At 43.3% G+C, this 19137-nt stretch overlaps 3 protein-coding genes across 5 annotated transcripts in view; 1 reads left to right on the top strand and 2 right to left on the bottom strand.

The window, feature by feature from the left end:
- LOC115164232 (zinc finger SWIM domain-containing protein 6) overlaps nt 1–664 on the bottom strand; it is a 49717-nt gene extending 49053 nt beyond the window's left edge. Inside the window, exon 1 of one of the 2 annotated variants that reach the window (XM_029716503.1) lies at nt 29–664. In XM_029716503.1, coding sequence (XP_029572363.1) covers nt 29–455 — 427 coding nt within the window. In that variant the 5' untranslated portion in view covers nt 456–664. The remainder of the gene's footprint in view (nt 1–28) is intronic. The other variant, XM_029716504.1, reaches the window with a different exon arrangement.
- A 4699-nt stretch (nt 665–5363) lies between these two features.
- Nucleotides 5364–11082, top strand: smim15 (small integral membrane protein 15). 2 transcript variants are annotated; one of them, XM_029716501.1, is made up of 2 exons: nt 5364–5468; nt 10000–11082. In XM_029716501.1, exon 2 carries the CDS (start codon nt 10025–10027, stop codon nt 10247–10249), a length of 225 nt encoding a protein of 74 aa, XP_029572361.1. In that variant the 5' UTR covers nt 5364–5468; nt 10000–10024; the 3' UTR covers nt 10250–11082. The 2 variants fall into 2 exon arrangements, with proteins under 2 accessions (XP_029572361.1, XP_029572362.1); XM_029716502.1 differs by having other exon boundaries at nt 5401–5464.
- Nucleotides 10933–19137, bottom strand: part of ndufaf2 (NADH:ubiquinone oxidoreductase complex assembly factor 2) — a 35420-nt gene continuing 27215 nt past the window's right edge. Inside the window, exons 2-4 of the mRNA XM_029716499.1 lie at nt 15474–15563; nt 14633–14673; nt 10933–12642 (exon numbers count right to left, since the gene is read on the bottom strand). Coding sequence (XP_029572359.1) covers nt 12400–12642; nt 14633–14673; nt 15474–15563 — 374 coding nt within the window. The 3' untranslated portion in view covers nt 10933–12399. The remainder of the gene's footprint in view (nt 12643–14632; nt 14674–15473; nt 15564–19137) is intronic.

Below are 19137 nucleotides of genomic sequence, written 5' to 3'. Positions count from 1 at the left end.
TCCCAGTAGCCTAGCGAAAGCTACTCACCGACTTGCAGTACGTTGTCCACCCAACCGCCCTCCAGCAGAGTGACACCCCGTAGGAAAGGCAGCTGGGTCTCGTCATTGTTTTCCCCGCTAGTTCCACTCTCATCTCCCCCTGCGTTGAACGAAGAATACATGCAGATCTCCTTTTCGCTCCTCGGAAACGACCAGTACACGATCCTTCTCTGGACGGGTTCTGGAATCCGTTCGAACCGTTCTTCCACCCTTTGGAATGGCCACTTCTCTGCCACTCTCCGCGCCGCGATGTCGAGCAGCGATTCGGGGTTGTGTGTTTTTCCCAATCCCCCTGGAGCGGACCCCGGACCGCCACAAAGTACTCCTCCAGCCCGCTGCCCCTGCCTGCATGCCGGGTTGTAGCCGGGCCGGCAGCAGAGCCGCTTGGCCGGGGGCTGCTGGACTCGCTCCGCCATGATCGCACCGCTGTAACTTGTAGCGCAGTTCCTCTCGGATCATATAAACGGGATAAGGAAGAGAAAAGGACGCTCTCCAGCCGATTGTTTTCCGTACATGGAGAGACGACCCTTATTTGGAATAGTAGGCGGTGTCTTCGGGTTCAGTGAAGTCCTTTGTGTTGTCAAATTAACAGAGATGGGTGTGATCCTGGACAGATTCCAGCGCACGAGTGGCGCTAAAAAAGGAACTGAAGGCGGAATTCCCGAACGTCGGCAAATCCTTTGTAAAGCCATTCCGGAGCGAGAGGGCGGAGCCTTTGCAGCCGAAGAGACTTTGAAGTTTGTTTGAGTTTAAAGGCGGGGTCTAATCCATGTGTGGTCTTATAGTTCCCCACTGGGGTAAAAGAAGCAAGAGTTGAAGTAAAACCGAATTTTAAACTGGGTCTGAATTGAAGACTTCAACCAACCGCAGGCTCTCTCGTCTCAATAACATCACGAGTGACTGGGTTGTTTTCTAAATTCAGAGGGCTCTCAACCATAGGCGAGGGGAGAGGGCTTGAAAGGAACCTGAGGATATGGATGAGTCAATTCTCTAGTCATTTTATAAATACAGGTCTTATTCTATTATCAATAGCCTCTCTCTTGCTCCTTGCTTTCTACCTCATCAAGCTTACACACACACACACACACACACAGTCCACTTGCATACTCGACAAAGTGCCTTAAATTCAACACCTTTTATGATTTCCCATGTTTATTAAAGGGTTTGAATACGATCCTCGCTATATGAGCCAAGTTCCCACCAAGTGGGTTAACCCTATTGGCACGATGTGAACAGGGTTCACTTCTCTGCTCCACCGTTCACTACACTGGTGTCAGAAGTGGGATGTGGCCACCGGACATGTAAGGGGGCTGAGTAGTCAAAGCACCGGGATGTGCTTTTCCGTTTGGATGGGGCAATGTAGCGATCCTCACTATATTCATTTAACTTGGCAAGTCAGCTAGGAACAAATTCTTATTTACAATGAGGGCCTACCCCAGCCAAACCATAACACAGGCCAATTGTGCGCCGCCCTATGGGACTCCCAATCACGGTTGTGATATCAATCAATCAAATGCATTCATAAAGCCCCTTTTACATCACCCGATGTCACAAAGTGCTATGAAGAAACCCAGTCTAAAACCCCAAAGAGCAAGCAATGCAGAAGCCCTGATACAGCCTGGAATCGAACCAGGGTCTGTAGTGACACCTCTAGCACTGAGATGCAGTGCCTCAGACTGCTGCACCACTCCGGAGCTCCTATATGGGCCATATTACAATTCCTGCTAATTGAGTTAACCCTATTGGCACGCTGTGTAAGGTATTTGCCTTTCACGCCTGAGACCCAAGTTCACTTCCCTGTCCTGCTGTTCTTTACATTACTTTATAACTAGCCTATATGCCCAGACCACGTAGAAACAGTAGGCTAGTTTAGAAATGGAATGATAAATATTTATATTTATCCATGGCTATTAAAAATATAACCTAGACAGACCATTAATCTGTTCCAGCTGGCTGATAGGCATTATTAGGCACTGTTTGGCGTAGCACAGCACATTCTTGACCAACTTTAACTTTTAATTTTTGTACATTTTTTATTTCACCTTTATTTAACCAGGTAGGCTAGTTGAGAACAAGTTCTCATTTACAACGGCGACCTGGCCAAGATAAAGCAAAGCACAGGCAACAACACAGAGTTACATTTATATTTTTTTGACATTTTAGTCATTTAGCAGACGCTCTTATCCAGAGCGACTTACAGTAGTGAATGCATACATTTCATAATTTTTTTCCCCCGTTACACATGGAGTAAGCAATAAACAAGCCAATAACACAATAAACAAGTCAATGAAACAGTAGAAAAAAAGAAAGTCTATATACAGTGTGTGCAAAAGGTATGAGGAGGTAGGCAATAAATAGGCCATAGGAGCGAATAATTACAATTTAGCAGATTAACACTGGAATGATAAATGAGCATATGATGATGTGCAAGTAGAAATACTGGTGTGCAAAAGAGCAGAAAAGTAAATAAAATAAAAACAGTATGGGGATGAGGTAGGTAGATTGGGTGGGCAATTTACAGATGGACTATGTACAGCGGCAGCGATCGGTTAGCAGCTCAGGTAGCTGATGTTTAAAGTTGGTGAGGGAAATAATAGTCTCCAACTTCAGTGATTTTTGCAACTTGTCGATACTTTCTCAATATCCGACTTGGAAGGCAACCAATGTGTTCTAAACGTCCATGTCAAGTTAAAAAAAACAAAAACATTTTTAGTCATTTAGCAGACACTCTTATCCAGAGCGACTTACAGTAGTGAATGCATACATTTCTTTCCCCCGTGGGAATCAAACCCACAACCCTGGCGTTGGAAACACCATGCTCTACCAACTGAGCCACACGGGAAGTTGCAGGGGGTTCATTTTATTTAGAAAAATGCTCCACTATTCAATTAAATAAAAAAAAATCTCCATTAAGTAATCCAATAATGTGTTTACCACCATCTTGTCTATTTCAAATCTTCGCTCATTGATTGAGAGAGTCCACCCCAAAGTGCCCCATGGCATGATGACACTCACCTGTCTCGATCAATGAGAGTAGATTTGAAAGACAAGATGGCAGCGTACACATTGTTAGATTACTTCATGGAGCAAAAAACACTTAACAGCAGAGAATTCTCTAGATTCAAACAAACCCCCGTGCAACTAGACATTGATATTTAGAAGACATTGGTTGTCTTCCAAGTTGGGAATTGAGGATGTATCGCCAAGTTAAAGTTGGTTGAAAATTCTCTGTGCTACGCCAAACAATAACTAACTTGTAACGGTTAATGGAGCATCACATCAGCCCGTTACAATCTGCTAGCTTTTTTTATCCAGTATATTCAGTTCATAGCAGCCATTTCAGCAAAGCTCTATCACAAGCACCAAAATGATGGAATAAACAAAACTGTTTAAATAGGGCATATTCTATAAACCCATTACAAGCCCATTACATCATTTGTAAAGGAAATTACGTTTAGGTCCAGAAAGGTGCACCTTCCAAGTAGGCAAATAATAATTTGATGTACTGTAGTATACTGTAAGCCTATATGGTCTGCTGAATGCTGTGATTTAAAAAAAAAACAGATTTGCCTTAACAAAAACAGATGGAAAGTCATGGACTCACTCACTGAACAGGAAAGAAAAACCTTGCCCGGTTTAAATGAGCATAAAAAATCCCAACTGCAAGCCCTCTGCTTGGTATGTGCATTTGCCTGTCTGGATGTCCTGCATGTGTTTCAGTCTGACCCCTCTCCTTCCCCTGTGTGCAGGGGCCTTTGAACTGCTCTGAAAGTGATCTGTGCCATATGAATGGAGCAGATGTGACCAAACCCGATTTGGTTTCAATACTTCCTCACAGGAAGTTCAAACAGCCTGCAGCTCCTTTGTCAAGTTATTCTTGTTTTTCTTGTCACTCAGGGTCAGAAAACGGGTTGCTTATTTTGACCATCAAAGGACATTTAACACTGCCTTCTTCAGTTTTAACTTAAATAAACAAACATTGACGCAGATGAAGTAACATAGGCCTACCCTTTGAACATAACAATTGTCAAAACAGCATGGTCCCAAAATGGTTTCCTCCGAAGAAACACACTTGTGACACAGCACAAGACATTCAGATTGAAGTCACCAAGCGCTCACCTGAAAAGGTCTAGGGGTGGTAGTATACATGTCTACCTGTTCACAATTGATTAGGGGTGGCAGGGTAGCCTAGTGGTTAGAGCGTTGGACTAGTAACTGAAAGGGTTGCAAGTTCAAACCCCCTAGCGGACAAGGTACAAATCTGCCCCTAAACAGGCAGTTCACTATTCCTAAACCGTCGTTGAAAATAAGGATTTGTTCTTAACTGACTTGCCTGGTAAAATTAGGGTCCCTTGTTAAACATGGCCCAAAATGGGTAGATCGTCACACTAGCAAAACATGTTCTTGAATTTACCACGTTTTTTTATGGATAGCTCTCGACTCACTACATGCACACAATAATGCGATTATTGTTGATAGTCATATTAATATAAGAGTTCGATTAAAACGTTTACATGCTTTGCAGGAAGAACGATTTCCCTGATAATCCTGTTTACATGGACACATCTGAAAGCAGAAAATCGCCAATCAAAATAAATGTTCTACCACAGCGAACATATTTTTGGGAAGCATATTTGATTCTGAGTTAGGACATAAAGCTTGTATATGAAAACTACTTATAAAAGACGCATAACGTTACAATCAGTTTTCCCGAACTCACTTCACTCATACTAAAAAGAGACTTTCGCTCGGCTGGTCCTAGCACATGCGCAGTTCAAATACACCGCTAGAACGCAGAGAACGCCCATTACGGTGTTTACGGGTGCGTTCGTAAATTCACTTTGGCTATCTACTCCGATTTCAGAGCACTCTCGTTTGAGTGTACCGTAAAGCAGAGTAACTGATTAAATTACGAATGGGCGACACCCGTTGAATATGACTGGTGCCAGTAAACGTCGGCAAAAAAACTTAATTAAATTGTTGCCATCAGCACAGTTACAGTCACCAACGCTCTGGATAACATAAAACCAGCCTAGGGCGAGAAAAATGGTCAGAGTGAGGTGTTCTCTCATGTGTGTCTGGAAGTAGCTAGCCAACGTTAGCTGGGTGTTTGACTGCTGGTGAAGCCAGAAGGCTCAGCTCAACCCTACTCCTCGGCTACAGCGCTCTGAACGTTCCGACAGCGAAACACACTGTTTTACGAACGTACAATCTGACAACGCTCTGAATTTACGAACGCCCAAAGTATACTCTGGCACTCCAACTTGAATATACAAACGCACCCCTAGTGTGCCTGTAAACGTACATGTTCGATCACAATAAAACTACAGTTCCCTATATGCTAGGGTGTCACGTCATAACCAATTGTGAGAACTCACTTCCTGGTGCCAGATCAACGTGGGATAAAAATAAAAACTTCTCTTAGTTGAGTATGTTTAACTTAATTATACGATTATCATTGATTTGAACTGTTGTCTCTGTGCTTACTGATAAACGATCAAAGTTGCTGGGGCGATGAAGCTGTTTTACAATGTAAATAAAGGAGCTAGCTTAATTGTTTACAGAAGCTAACAGTTTTATGTAGCTTGCTAAATTAGATAATGTTCGTTGTAAAGAGGCAATCTGTCTTTTGCTTCTCGAGTACTAAAACCTCCCTTTAAACATTGTCATGGAAAAGAATACTAGTTAGCGTTAGCTAACTACACGTCACCAACTTTTAGAGTATCTAGTTTACTGTTTGATATGCTAAATAGGCGCATTTAATCCATTATTGGGCTACCTATTGCCTAACGTTAGGACCTTACTTTATGTTAAAAGACGAATTGGCTCTGACAGTCATACACCATCTAAATGGATTCTCAATTGCGGTACGGTTCTAGAAACACAAAGCTCTCTACTTTCATATCACATCAAAATAAGTTCACAAATGCAAGACATACACGTATTGTTTAACACAGTTGCAGACGGTATTTTTCAGTGACAACACGTTTGCGCCTTCCGTTTACACACAGGTGTTCGGAGACGCAGATAGCTAATCAGCTCAGGTAACGTTAGTCAATGCCGTCTTCCATCAGTGTTCCAATAACATGCGCAGTAACATGGAAATAAGGCCTTGTGCGAACCCTAACCCTATTTAGCGTCTGAATTGGCTACTAGCTAGCTGGACTGTGACATAAGTTAGCTAGGAGTAACACACTATACAGTGGGGGGAAAAGTATTTGATCCCCTGCTGATTTTGTACGTTTGCCCACTTACAAAGAAATGATCAGTCTATAATTGTATAGGTTTATTTGAACACAGAGACAGAATAACAACAAAAAAATCCAGAAAAACACATGTCAAAAATGTTATAAATTGATTAGCATTTTAATGAGGGAAATAAGTATTTGACCCCTCTGCAAAACATGACTTAGTACTTGGTGGCAAAACCCTTGTTGGCAATCACAGAGGTCAGACGTTTCTTGTAGTTGGCCACCAGGTTTGCACACATCTCAGGAGGGATTTTGTCCCACTCCTCTTTGCAGATCTTCTCCAAGTCATTAAGGTTTCGAGGCTGATGTTTGGCAACTCGAACCTTCAGCTCCCTCCACAGATTTTCTATGGGATTAAGGTCTGGAGACTGGCTAGGCCACTCCAGGACCTTAATGTGCTTCTTCTTGAGCCACTCCTTTGTTGACTTGGCTGTGTGTTTTGGGTCATTGTCATGCTGGAATACCCATCCATGACCCATTTTCAATGCCCTGGCTGAGGGAATGAGGTTCTCACCCAAGATTTGATGGTACATGGCCCCGTCCATTGTCCCTTTGATGCGGTGAAGTTGTCCTGTCCCCTTAGCAGAAAAACACCCCCAAAGCATAATATTTCCACCTCCATGTTTGATGGTGGAGATGGTGTTGTTGGGGTCATAGGCAGCATTCCTCCTCCAAACACGGCAAGTTGAGTTGATGTCAAAGAGCTCCATTTTGGTCTCATCTGACCACAACACTTTCACCAGTTGTCCTCTGAGTCAATGAACATCTACTGGCAGTAGATGTTCATTGGCAAACTTCAGACGGGCATGTATATGTATTCTTGAGCAGGGGTCACCTTGCGGGCGCTGCAGGATTTCAGTCCTTCACGACGTAGTGTGTTACCAATTGTTTTCTTGGTGACTATGGTCCCAGCTGCCTTGAGATCATTGACAAGATCCTCCCGTGTAGTTCTGGGCGGATTCCTCACCGTTCTCATGATCATTGCAACTCCACGAGGTGAGATCTTGCATGGAGCCCCAGGCCGAGGGATATTGACAGTTCTGTTGTGTTTCTTCCATTTGCGAATAATCGCACCAAATGTTGTCACCTTCTCACCAAGCTGCTTGGCGATGGTCTTGTAGCCCATTCCAGCCTTGTGTAGGTCTACAATCTTGTCCCTGACATCCTTGGAGAGTTCTTTGGTCTTGGCCATGGTGGAGAGTTTGGAATCTGATTGATTGATTGCTTCTGTGGACAGGTGTCTTTTTTACAGGTAACAAGCTGCCATTAGGAGCACTCCCTTTAAGAGTGTGCTCCTAATCTCAGCTCGTTACCTGTAGAAAAGACACCTGGGAGCCAGAAATCTTTCTGATTGAGAGGGGGTCAAATACTTATTTCCCTCATTAAAATGCAAATCAATTTAAAACATTTTTGACATGCGATTTTCTGGATATTTTTGTTGTTATTCTGTCTCTCACTGTTCAAATAAACCTACCATTAAAATTATAGACTGATCCTTTCTTTGTCAGTGGGCAAACGTACAAAATCAGCAAGGGATCAAATACTTTTTTCCCCCCACTGTATATACAAAAGTATATGTGGACACCCCTTCAAATTAGTGGATTCGGCTATTTCAGCCACACCGTTGCTGACATGTGTAGAAAATCGAGCACACAGCCATGCAATCTCCATAGACAAACATTGGCAGTAGAATGACCTTACTGAAGAGCTCAGTGACTTGCAATGTGGCACCGTCATAGGATGCCACCTTTCCAACAAGTCAGTTTGTCAAATGTCTACCCAGTTAGAGTTACCCCGGTCAACTGTAAGTGCTGTTATTGTTAAGTGGAAATATCTAGGAGCAATAACGGCTCAGCCGCGATGTGGTAGGTCACACAAGCTCACAGAATGGGACTGCCGAGTGCTGAAGCGCAGAAAAATCTCAACACTCATTACCGAGTTCCAAACTGCTTCTGGAAGCAACGTCACCATAAGAATTGTTAGTTGGGAGCTTCATGAAATGGGTTTCCATGGCTGAGCAGCCGCACACAAGCCTAAGATCACCATGCGCAATGCCAAGCTTCGGCTGAAGTTGTGTAAAGCTCGCTGCCATTGGACTCTGGTGCAGTGGAAATTCGTTCTCTGAAGTGATGAATTGTGCTTCAGTCTGGCAGTCTGACGGACAAATATGGGTTTGGCGGATGCCAGGAGAACACTACCTGCCCAACTGCATCGTGCCAACTGTAAAGTTTGGTGGAGGAGGAATAATGGTCTGAGGCTGTTTTTCATGGTTGGGGCTAGTTCCAGTGAAGGGAAATCTTAACGCTACAGCATACAATGACATTCTAGACAATTCTGTGTTTCCAACTTTGTGGCAACAGTTTGGGGAAAGCTCTTTCCTGTTTCAGCATGACAATGCCCCTGTGCACAAAGCGAGGTCCATGCAGAAATGGTTTGTCTAGATCGGTGTGGAAGATCTTGACTTGCCTGCACAGAGCCCTGACCTCAACCCTACCGAACACCTTTGGGATGAATTGGATCACCGACTGCGAGCTAAGCCTAATCCCCCAACATCAGTGCCCGTCCTCACTAATTCTCCTGTTGTTCAATGGAAGCATGTTCCCGCAGCAATGTTCCAGCATCTAGTGGAAAGCCTTCCCAGAAGAGTGGAGGCTTTTATAGCAGCAAATGGGGGGACCAACTCCATATTAATGCCCAGGATTTTGGAAGGAGGTGTGTGACGAGCAGGTGTCCACATACTTTGTCATGTAATGTCTGTGGTTGAGACTGTAAAATTACAGGGGCAGCTTGACTGTAGTGCACATTTGATTTTCCTCTTGTATACCGGTAGGTATAAAGTCAAGCATACAATATATCCAATGTGAATTGATTAGATTTGAAATCTGAAGCTGTGTGTGGCTGTATCGATGGAGACTGGGCTACTTCTATGTTAGAGTAGCAGCACCTGTTGGTGAGTAGAAATGTTAGAGTTAGCTGTTCAATGTTCAGCAGGACAAGTGTGTGGGACATTGGTACCTTTGGCATAGTGCCTTTGGAAAATACGCTCAGTATACAAAAAATGAACACCGTCCTAATATTGAGTTGCACCCCCCCTTTTGCCCATCAGTTTAGCCTCAATTTGTCAGGTCATGGACTCTACAAGGTGTCGAAAGCGTTCCACAGGGAGGCTGGCCCATGTTTACTCCAATGCGTCCCACAGTTGTGTCAAGTTAGCTGGATGTCCTTTGGGTGGTGGACCATTCTTGATAAACAAGGGAAAAACCCAGCAGTGTTGCAGTTCTTGACACAACCGGTGCGCCTGGCACCTACAACTATATCCCATTCAAAGGCACTTAATTCTTTTGTCTTGCCAATTCACCTTCTGAATGGCACAAATACACAATCCATGTCTCAAGGCTTAAAAATCTATATTTAACCTGTCTCCTCCCCATCTACACTGAATTGAAGTGGATTTAACAAGTGCCATCAATAAGCAATCAGAGCTTTCACCTGGTCAGTCTGTCATGGAAAGAGCAGGTGTTCTTAATGTTTTGTCCACCCAGTGTATATGTTACAAGATATAGGCCTAAACATGAATTTCTCTGACATTATTTCTTCCCATAATTGTTTAGTTTAGGATTGGATCATCTGAATGTAGATTCGTGGTTAAGTTTTACCCCAAGCTTCTAATTTGTTAATAATTACATTTTTCGCTATTCCCATATTCCAGATTGGAGTTGCTGTTGGCGATCAGGATGATTGACGTGCGGGCGTGGGCGGAGTACGTGGTGGAGTGGGCGGCTAAGGACCCGTACGGCTTTCTGACGACGGTTATCCTGGCGCTCACACCCCTCTTCATCGCAAGCGCCCTGTTGTCGTGGAAACTGGCCAAAATGATTGAGGCACGCGACCGCGAGCAGAAGAAAAAGCAGAAACGCCAGGAGAACATCGCCAAAGCCAAGAGGACCAAGAAAGACTGAGCCGTAAGAGGGAGAGCGGGATCAGGAGAGAAGAGTAGCTACAGTACACAGCTATGCTCAACGCTCTCTTTACTTGCCACACCTCCACCCCTCGTCTCTTCAGCCCAGCGCAGGTCCCCAACCTATTACTCCTGTCCAGTGTAGGAGGGATGTAGACCCTACATGGCCTTACAGCGCTGAGGGAACGGTATAGACCGGGGAGGCTCATTCGATGGGACTATCATCACAATGTGGAGATCCACCCACCGTCTGAGCTTGGTGGTGTTGCAGTACTTTGCATTCCATTTGTAACAACTCCACTCCATGATTTCATTAACTAGTAAAAAAAAAAAAAAAAAGTTCTCCATTTGAAGTTACTAATTAAATATCTGAATTATATTTCTTGTTTTTAAATGAAGTTCTGAATTAAAAAAAAAACTTTTCTCCTTGCAAGTCATAACCCTCCCCTAACCCTGCCTGAATGATGCTTAACTGAACAGTTTGAGTTCCTGCCTGACTAGATGCAGTGCAACACCTGTGCATCAACCAATGTTTGCATGCCATGTCAACTGTTCAGTCGGGCATAGATGGATAGCTATATCATGTGTTTTGCTTATAAACACCTATCCAAGTGATTTGACATCTGGCATGAGTGTACTGTAGTCTGGCAGGAACTCGACCAAGAAGTGAGCCAGGCAATTTTCATACATGGGTTTTATTCAGTGTTTTTAAAATCTAGACAATATAACACACAATTCTTGTAAAGGGACGTCTACTCCTGAGACCTGCAACCATCTTGTGAGCCGTGCGATATCCGTTCCTTCATTTAATAAAAATAAAATTATTGTTTAAAAGGTTTGTAGTGTGATGTGTTGGGGTGTATATATAAAATACAAAGCCATTAAATAAATTACACCTTGTCACGCAGAAAAATATTTATGTATGCCATTTAGCAGAAAATTTATCAAAATCAACTTACACTAGTGCATACATACCTTGCTACCTTAAGATGAGTGCACTAACTGTCATTTGCTGTGGATAATCGAACCCACCATCATCACATTGCAAACACCATGATCTACCAATTGAGAAACAAAGGACCACCTACTTTCCAGTACTTACATCACATCCCAGTTCTCTCAAGCCTGGCAGTTTCATTTATAATCCACAACAAATCAAACAAGATATCTTGACTACCTACAACTGAACTTTATATTGAAAGAGTTTACAGTGGGGTCAGGGAGATCAGATAGTCTTCCACATCCCATGAATGCCGTCAAGTACTCCCTGATTAACCAGGGTCATATTCATTAAACGAGTTACTTGTGCAAGACATTTTATAGATAAAACAATAAGTAGCATATTGTTTTTAAACGTGTACATACTTTTCTCCTCCGACAAACAAAAGCTGATTCAAAGAGGGTGTTTAAGATTTCAAAACTCTTCCACAAAGGACTCCGGTAGGACAGACATGACTTTCCCTGATGAAAGGTGGCTATCGAGGAGGGAAGACACTTTTGTTCACCTGCTAACGAATTGGCATCTCAACCACTTATCGGTTTCTGGGTCACGGAGGAGAGGACAGAAGAGAGGGTAGAGGACGAATTTATGCGCAAATGAGAAAAGGCCATTGAAGCTGGCCAGATCATGCTTCCTTCCCATCATTCTCTCTCCATCTTGCTGATTTCAATTGTTCAGTCTTTTCAGGTCGCCGATCCATGGTGGTAATGATGGAAGGAAGCCTGTGAATACTCACATAGGGAAGGCCTATACTTGTTTACACATGTCTAGTTTTTTGGATGTAGGTATGAAGAGAGTGCATATGCACTATGTATGTGTGTGTCTATTTCTTAGTTGTATGTGGGCAAACTATGAATAGCACTGTATATAGCCTGTGTATTTCTTCTGTGTACCATAGTGTCACTGTGTGTTAGGTACCAGTATCGGGACTCAGAAGTACCATGGCAAAGGAAACAAATCATGAAGCAGAAAAACTGTTCTAATCTTGTAAACACACAGCCTTCTGTTGTTACCCAGAGTAATTGTTTACTTTCCAAGCTGTATCACACAACAGCAGGAGTTCAGTTTGCTTCATGTTTTAATTTTTTTTACCATGGAAAAATCCAGTATCGCAGTACTGGTATCATGACCCAGTGAGTGTGTGTACGTGGCTATTTCTTGGCTGCGGGTATCCAGGAGCCAGGCTGGAATGTGTTGGCTGTACTAACAGGCTCCTCACTGGTCTCTGGCTGGCCGAAGCTGGTGGCGGCTGCGTGGCCCTTGGCTATGGTCTGAGCAGGCCGAGCCACCAGGCCCTCCTCGTACTCCTTAGCCTGCAGAGCCAGTTCTCTCTCATCCACCTCCCTCGCCTTTCCTTTGATGTGGTCCCTGTAGTTCTGGTTTTTCACCAGCTCCTGTGGGGAGTAGGGAACACACACACACACAATATTAACCGAGGAATTTCAACAGAGAGTCAGTCCTTTGAAGGGAAAGCTACTGGTGACAGTGAAGTCCTCATCCATAAACTAGTGTCCAGTTTGTGGTGTTAGTCTCGCCTTGGCAGAGTCAGAGAGCGAGGGAAGCCTGGATGTGTTGATGTTGCGTGTTGGCAGCAGAACTAGTGGGCTGGGAACGGCGATGGGAGACCAGGGCAATACAGCCCTGCTTCGGGGAGCAGGGCGAGCATATTGAGATGCTTTTCCAGCTTGTTAATGACAGGATTTAATCCAATCAATTTATGTCGACTTGGACAGGGACGAGAGGAAACGTTAAGAAGGGGACATAAAATGCCGGGGGAGTGGTTTTGGCTACACCACTATCCAGCTGTGGATGACTGCGAATGGGCAGACAGTAGGCAGAAAATTGGAATAGAATGTTCTGGCAACACTGAGGTGGGATGGCATTGGCCATTGGCATGGAATATACAGACGGGAGTGCCTGGGTATTTGCTTTCTAAAGGCTTTCCCATAGCCTCCATTTCAATGGACAAATAATAATAATTATAGTCGATTAGACTAACCTTGTATACCAACAAAGCTAAAACTTAATATGACTTCTTGAGACTACAAAGGCAGTTATACACTGAGCGTACAAAACATTATGAACCTTCCAGTGGAGGCTGCTGAACGGCTCATAATAATGGCCGGAAGGGAGCAAATGAAATGGCATCGAAACACCTCGAAACCACGTGTTTGATGTAATTGATACCATTCCACTAATTCCACTCCAGCCATTCCCACAAGCCCGTCCTCCCCAATTATGGTGCCTAATATTGAGTTGCACCCCCTTTTGCCCTCAGAACAGCCTCAATTCGTCGGGGCTAGGACTCTAGAAGGTGTCGAAAGCGTTCCACAGAGATGCTGGCCCATGTTGACTCTAATGCTTCCCATAGTTGTGTCAAGTTCGCTGGATACACACAGGAAACGGTTGAGCATGGAAAAACCCAGCAGTGTTGCAGTTCTTGACGAAAACATTTTTTACATTTGACATTTTTAGTCATTTAGTCTTATCCAGAGCGACTTACAGTAGTGAATGCATACATTTCATACAATTCATTTATTTATTTTTTGTACTGGCCCCACATGGGAATAGAACCCAGAACCCTGGCGTTGCACACACCATGCTGGCGTTGCAAACAACATGCTCTACCAACCGAGCCACAGGGAAGATTTGCGCTTGGCACCTACTACCATACCCCGTTCAAAGGCACTTAAATCTTTTGTGTTGCCCATTCACCCTCTGAATGGCATACACACAATCCATTTCTCAATTGTCTCAAGGCTTAAAAAATATTCTTTAACCCTTCATCTACACTGATTGAAGTGGATTAACAAGTGACATCAATAAAGGATCATAGCTTTACCCTGGTCGGTCTACGCCATGGAAAGAGCATGTTCGTACACTCAGTGTATAATTTCAAGTCAATCGTCCTCTATTAACAAGGAAACATTAAGGTGTCAGAGTTCAGGTGGGCCTTCGCGCTTCAGCAAACAAAAGGAGAGGAGGAGAGCTCAACAATGACAAAAATCACGAGAATGGCTTACCAAGAAAAACGTCCAAAAGGACTAATTAGAGGTAAAAAGGAGTTGGAGCCCTCGACAAAAAAAAAAAAAAAAAGGCAGAGATTGATTTCTTTATGCTCACTTTAATCCATTGTACAGGATGCGAAAAGATGACTGATGTTTCCTCGGAGGAAGAAATGTCAGGCATATTGCTGTGACTGTCTACACTCACTAGCACCATCCCACGCCAGCTCCAGTTTATTTTTAAACACCTGTCCCCCCCCAAAGTTCCTTGGCTCTGTTGGAAACTGAGAGAAAGCAAATCAAAGTGTTTCTCTGAGCGTCTTCCCTCTCGGTTACCCCGTCCCACAGAGTCCCCCACAAACCCGGCTGGGATACGCACCTCAATGGAGGGGGGCTGCTTCCGTCTGCCTCGGATCCAAGCTGGATGAGGGAACAGACAGACGAGAGTTAGAGCGCCCACACTGCGCACATACCACGCCAACGAAATGAACAGTGACACCTGACATCCAATGTAACGTCAGTTGCATGGCATCACACTGGTGTAATTACTCTATAGGTCAATTAAAAACAGTATCTAGCTAGTAAGTGATCTGAAAAAGATTTTGGCCCGTTTCCATTCATTACAATTCCAGCTTGACAACAGACAGATTACGGCATCCCTCTGATTTGCCAGTCTAAGCAGAAAGGGGACTGTAGTACTGCTACAGCATAAGGCAAGAGACTGCAGATTTCTCCTCCTCTGATCCTTAGATCAACCTCTCTACATCTATCTAGCTCTCCCTCCTCTGTTCTTTTTTTAGGTGTATTTTGGAAGGGCAGGCTCTGGAGAAAGAGAGATTTCCCAGCTTTTCCTTCAGCATGCCGGGACTCTAGGCTTCTTATCTGCCTCTTATTTGCATCCCGATGAAAATGCATGAGAGCGGGACGATGGGGGCTTAATGTGGATAAAGCAAGTGAGAGACAGAACATTTTGGATCTAGTTGTATGGAAAATGAAAATAGTTTTTGACATTGGCAGATCGGGTGACTTTTGATACATCAATGAATACATTTCTGAATAAATAGCCAATGCGATTAATGTTAGTTCTAGTACAGTTGTTGTTGTTGCCTAGCACTATTCTGTACTACAGTGTATTCCGAGCTCCAGATTCACAGTATCCATGACACCATATCATGGAGACTAGCAGACTTATAGCTAAAGTGTCAGTGTTTCAGCATTACCATCCCACTCTGAGGGTATGTTGCCTTCCAGGTACTCAAACTCTGTAGGGTTAACAGCCACCACCATCCGCTTGGCTCGAACAATCCTCCCTAAGTAAACAATGAGAGAGAGAGATTTTTGAAAAAACATTAATGCATGAAAATACACATGATCGAGCGCATTAAAAAATTAAAAAATATATTTTTTTAAAACACACAGACAAACATTTTAGATATCGCACGCACGCACACGGCAGGACATGGATGATTAGCTCGTGGCCCTCAGGCCTGCTTCTCAGATCTCTCCAAGTGTGTCGAAATCTGGGCTAAGCCTTATGTAAATCAACCCCCCCCCCCACTGACACCCTCCATCCAACAATGTCCCCCCAAATCAACATCAAGCCGTATAGGAGACAAAAGAGGTCAGATATCACAGGCAACACAAGAGAGATAAGCTGAGAGGAATACTAAAAACACTCTCTCTCACATTCTGTATCCTACAGCACTAGTAGCAACACCACCAATTATTCGGGGGAAAACTGCTGATTAAACAAGTGGAGCGGGCCCAGTGACATTCAGGTGGAGGGAGGGTTGAAGGGATGGAAGGATGGAGAGAGGGTAAGAGAGAGGCAAATGATTTTAGACCATGATCCTTAGGACGCAGCTGTAGAGGTTCTCAAAAACTTTCACTAATGAATGATGTCTGCCCTCCTTGCCACACTGACATATCACATCACATTCCCAGAAGTGTGTGTGTGAGGGAGAGAGGGAGGGAGTGAGTGATAGGGATGGGGGCTCTCTAGAGAGAGAGATGATGCGTGGTGAATGCAATGCACATCAGCTGTTGTGAAGGATGAATGGATGGACAACAGTCCGCACACAGATCAATCTGTCAACATGCCATCAACTTCCAAACACAGACCAATATGTCAACAATCCATCACCATTCCACCCCAGTCAACTCCATTAGTCTTCACAGAGCTAAAGACCAGTGGACATGGACAAATGGCACCACCGTCTCCAAACACGCACCAGATTGATGAGCCTGATTGTTGTTCCAATGATAAAAGATAGATATGATAAGGCTGGAGAAGTGTGAAAGCTAGTATACCACGGTCCATATCCAACATGTAGCCTCCTCTCCTTCATTAAGACACAGGACAGGTGAAAACAATAAGATGCATGCCAGGTAGGCCTATTTGCTTTCACCTGTCTCATTTTCCCATCACATCAATGCAGGTGAAGGAAAGGAGACAAGGAAAGGAAGGCCCTTTAGGCTGTTGAGATAAACCCATAGTAAATCAGGCCTACTACTCTTTAGTTCTTAGCTATACTCTAGACTAATGACTAGTGTACAGGCAGCTATGCTACAGTAGTTACTAAATTACATAAGCCCACTGCACAGTAGCCTACATAGTAGCTAGGCCTGTCAGTTGGTTCAGCCGATGAGGAAAGTGATCATATAATCGTTCTATTTGTTTACATACAGGCCTTTATCATTCAGCTGAGAGCAGCTTCATAGGAAAACCCAGAGGACATCAAATCCTAGCAAAGACTGGCATCCTAGGAAATACCAAGAAATACATTTAAAACAGGTAATAAGCTAATTATAAACAGGTGTTATCCACATTTGCATTGGGTGTGGAGGATAAATATATGGTTAAAATTATACAAGTCCCCACAAGCGTTTTGCTTAACTATAGCCTAGCTAGCGCTTAAGCATAGAGAAGCAATCACCCCCCCACCTCTCACACATTTACCTCCCCCTCTTGCTTTCTCCAACGCCCTCTCTCTCCGGCGCTCTCTCTCTCTGCTTCCCTCGTCTTGCCACTTTTGAATTGCTGGCATGACTAAATCCTTCTACCATGGCTTTTATCCTTGGATTTTAATAAAAAATATGTACATATATTTATGAAACATGCCCATTCCTCCCACCCGTGCAAGCTTTCGCGCACACTGGCAATTCTCATGAAACCAAGTCTGTGATGAATTCAGCTATATATCGTCCACATTTTTTAAATAATTGACTATCATATTAAGGCTCACTTTGCTTGGTTTCTGGCTCGTTAAGTTGTTTTGAGCTTAAATCCTAAAACTGCAGAGCCAGCTTAAGTTTTTTAAAGAAAATGTTTACTCAATTCCATTACCGTAATGCATCCGGGTCAATTTTGTAGGACTTTAAATACATTACATTTATAAAAATAACTAACATATTTAATTAAAACCAATGAAATATTGTTTAAAGTGGTACATATTCAAAGACAGTTATCAGTTCTGGCTATTCACATTACAAACTAGTCATAAAAAAATCTATAAAAAAAATGTGTCCGAGCACGTTTCTCATTAACGTAGCATTTCTGCTATAATGATCAATGATCAAATACTTATGTCATGCAATAAAATGCATATTAATTACTTAAAAATCATACAATGTGATTTTCTGGATTTTTGTTTTAGATTCCATCTCTCACAGTTGAAGTGTACCTATGATAAAAAATTACGGACCTCTACATGCTTTGTAAGTAGGAAAACCTGCAAAATCGGCAGTGTATCAAATACTTGTTCTCCCCACTGTATCAAAGTAAACTATTTGAAAAAAATTCCAAGTCTCCCCCTCGATAATCACCAATCCTCGGTGTGAAAGAGCAATGGCTCCCGAGTGGCGCAGCGATCTAAGGCACTGCATCTCAGTACTAGAGACGCCACTACAGACACCCTGGTTTGAATCCAGGCTGTATCACATCCGGCCGTGATTGGGAGTCCCAAAGGGCGGCCACAATTGGCCCAGCGTCGTCCGGGTTTGGCCGGTGTAGGCAGTCATTGCAAATAAGAATGTTCTTAACTGACTTGCCTAGTTAAATAAAAATAAATAAAGTTATTGGCCTATAGACGGAGTTCCATGCGCTGATTTTCTTTAGCCACCAATTGATCACGGTATATCAATATGTCCATTTGGCAGAGGCTGGTGATCTCACATTAGTTGACTTTTAATTTTTAGATTTGAATCATTTTGATTCAGATTTTTATGATTAACCACACGATAATGATTTTTGAGAAATTAAAAGATTGAAATGAAAAAAATCCTAACTGCCACGCAGAATGCTAGAAATGGTAGGATAAATTGTAAGCTTTCCCAAACTTGAAACTCACCGCCTATGAAGTCTTTATAAAATAATGACCTCCATGTTTCCATGGTCGAATTCTGCCTATAGGCTACTTTAAAGCAAGGTAAGACATGCCTAATAATATTAAAAGAAAACAGTCAGGTTTCAACAAGTATATTTTCAAAATGCATACTGCTTCTAGCTCACATTGTAAAGTGGTGGGTGACACGTTGACAGCCTGTTGCCTGCACTTGAACGGTGAATGGGAGATGCGTTACAATTACCAGTTGAGAAATAAAAATCGTAGCGCTTTTTAATACTGCACCAAAACTGTTTTTAACACGCGATTGCATTTGGAATTGTTGCGCAATGAAAGGGCTTATAAAAGCACGTTTTACTCCAGTAGCAACCAGCTGAGGACCTGCAGGAGAAATCCCGCTCAAAATAGGCTGTGTATGCTGTGCCATTTGTGTTGCTGTTCCTGTCCATTAGAGTCTGAATTTTGTCATGTTCTGTGTGGACCCCAGGAATAATAGCTCCTGCTTCTTCAACAGGACACTGGGATCCGAATATTACTTCAT

This window comes from Salmo trutta, chromosome 27 (assembly GCF_901001165.1).
Source record: "Salmo trutta chromosome 27, fSalTru1.1, whole genome shotgun sequence".
Lineage (NCBI taxonomy): Eukaryota > Metazoa > Chordata > Actinopteri > Salmoniformes > Salmonidae > Salmo > Salmo trutta.
This window is presented reverse-complemented; position numbering and strand designations above follow the sequence as displayed.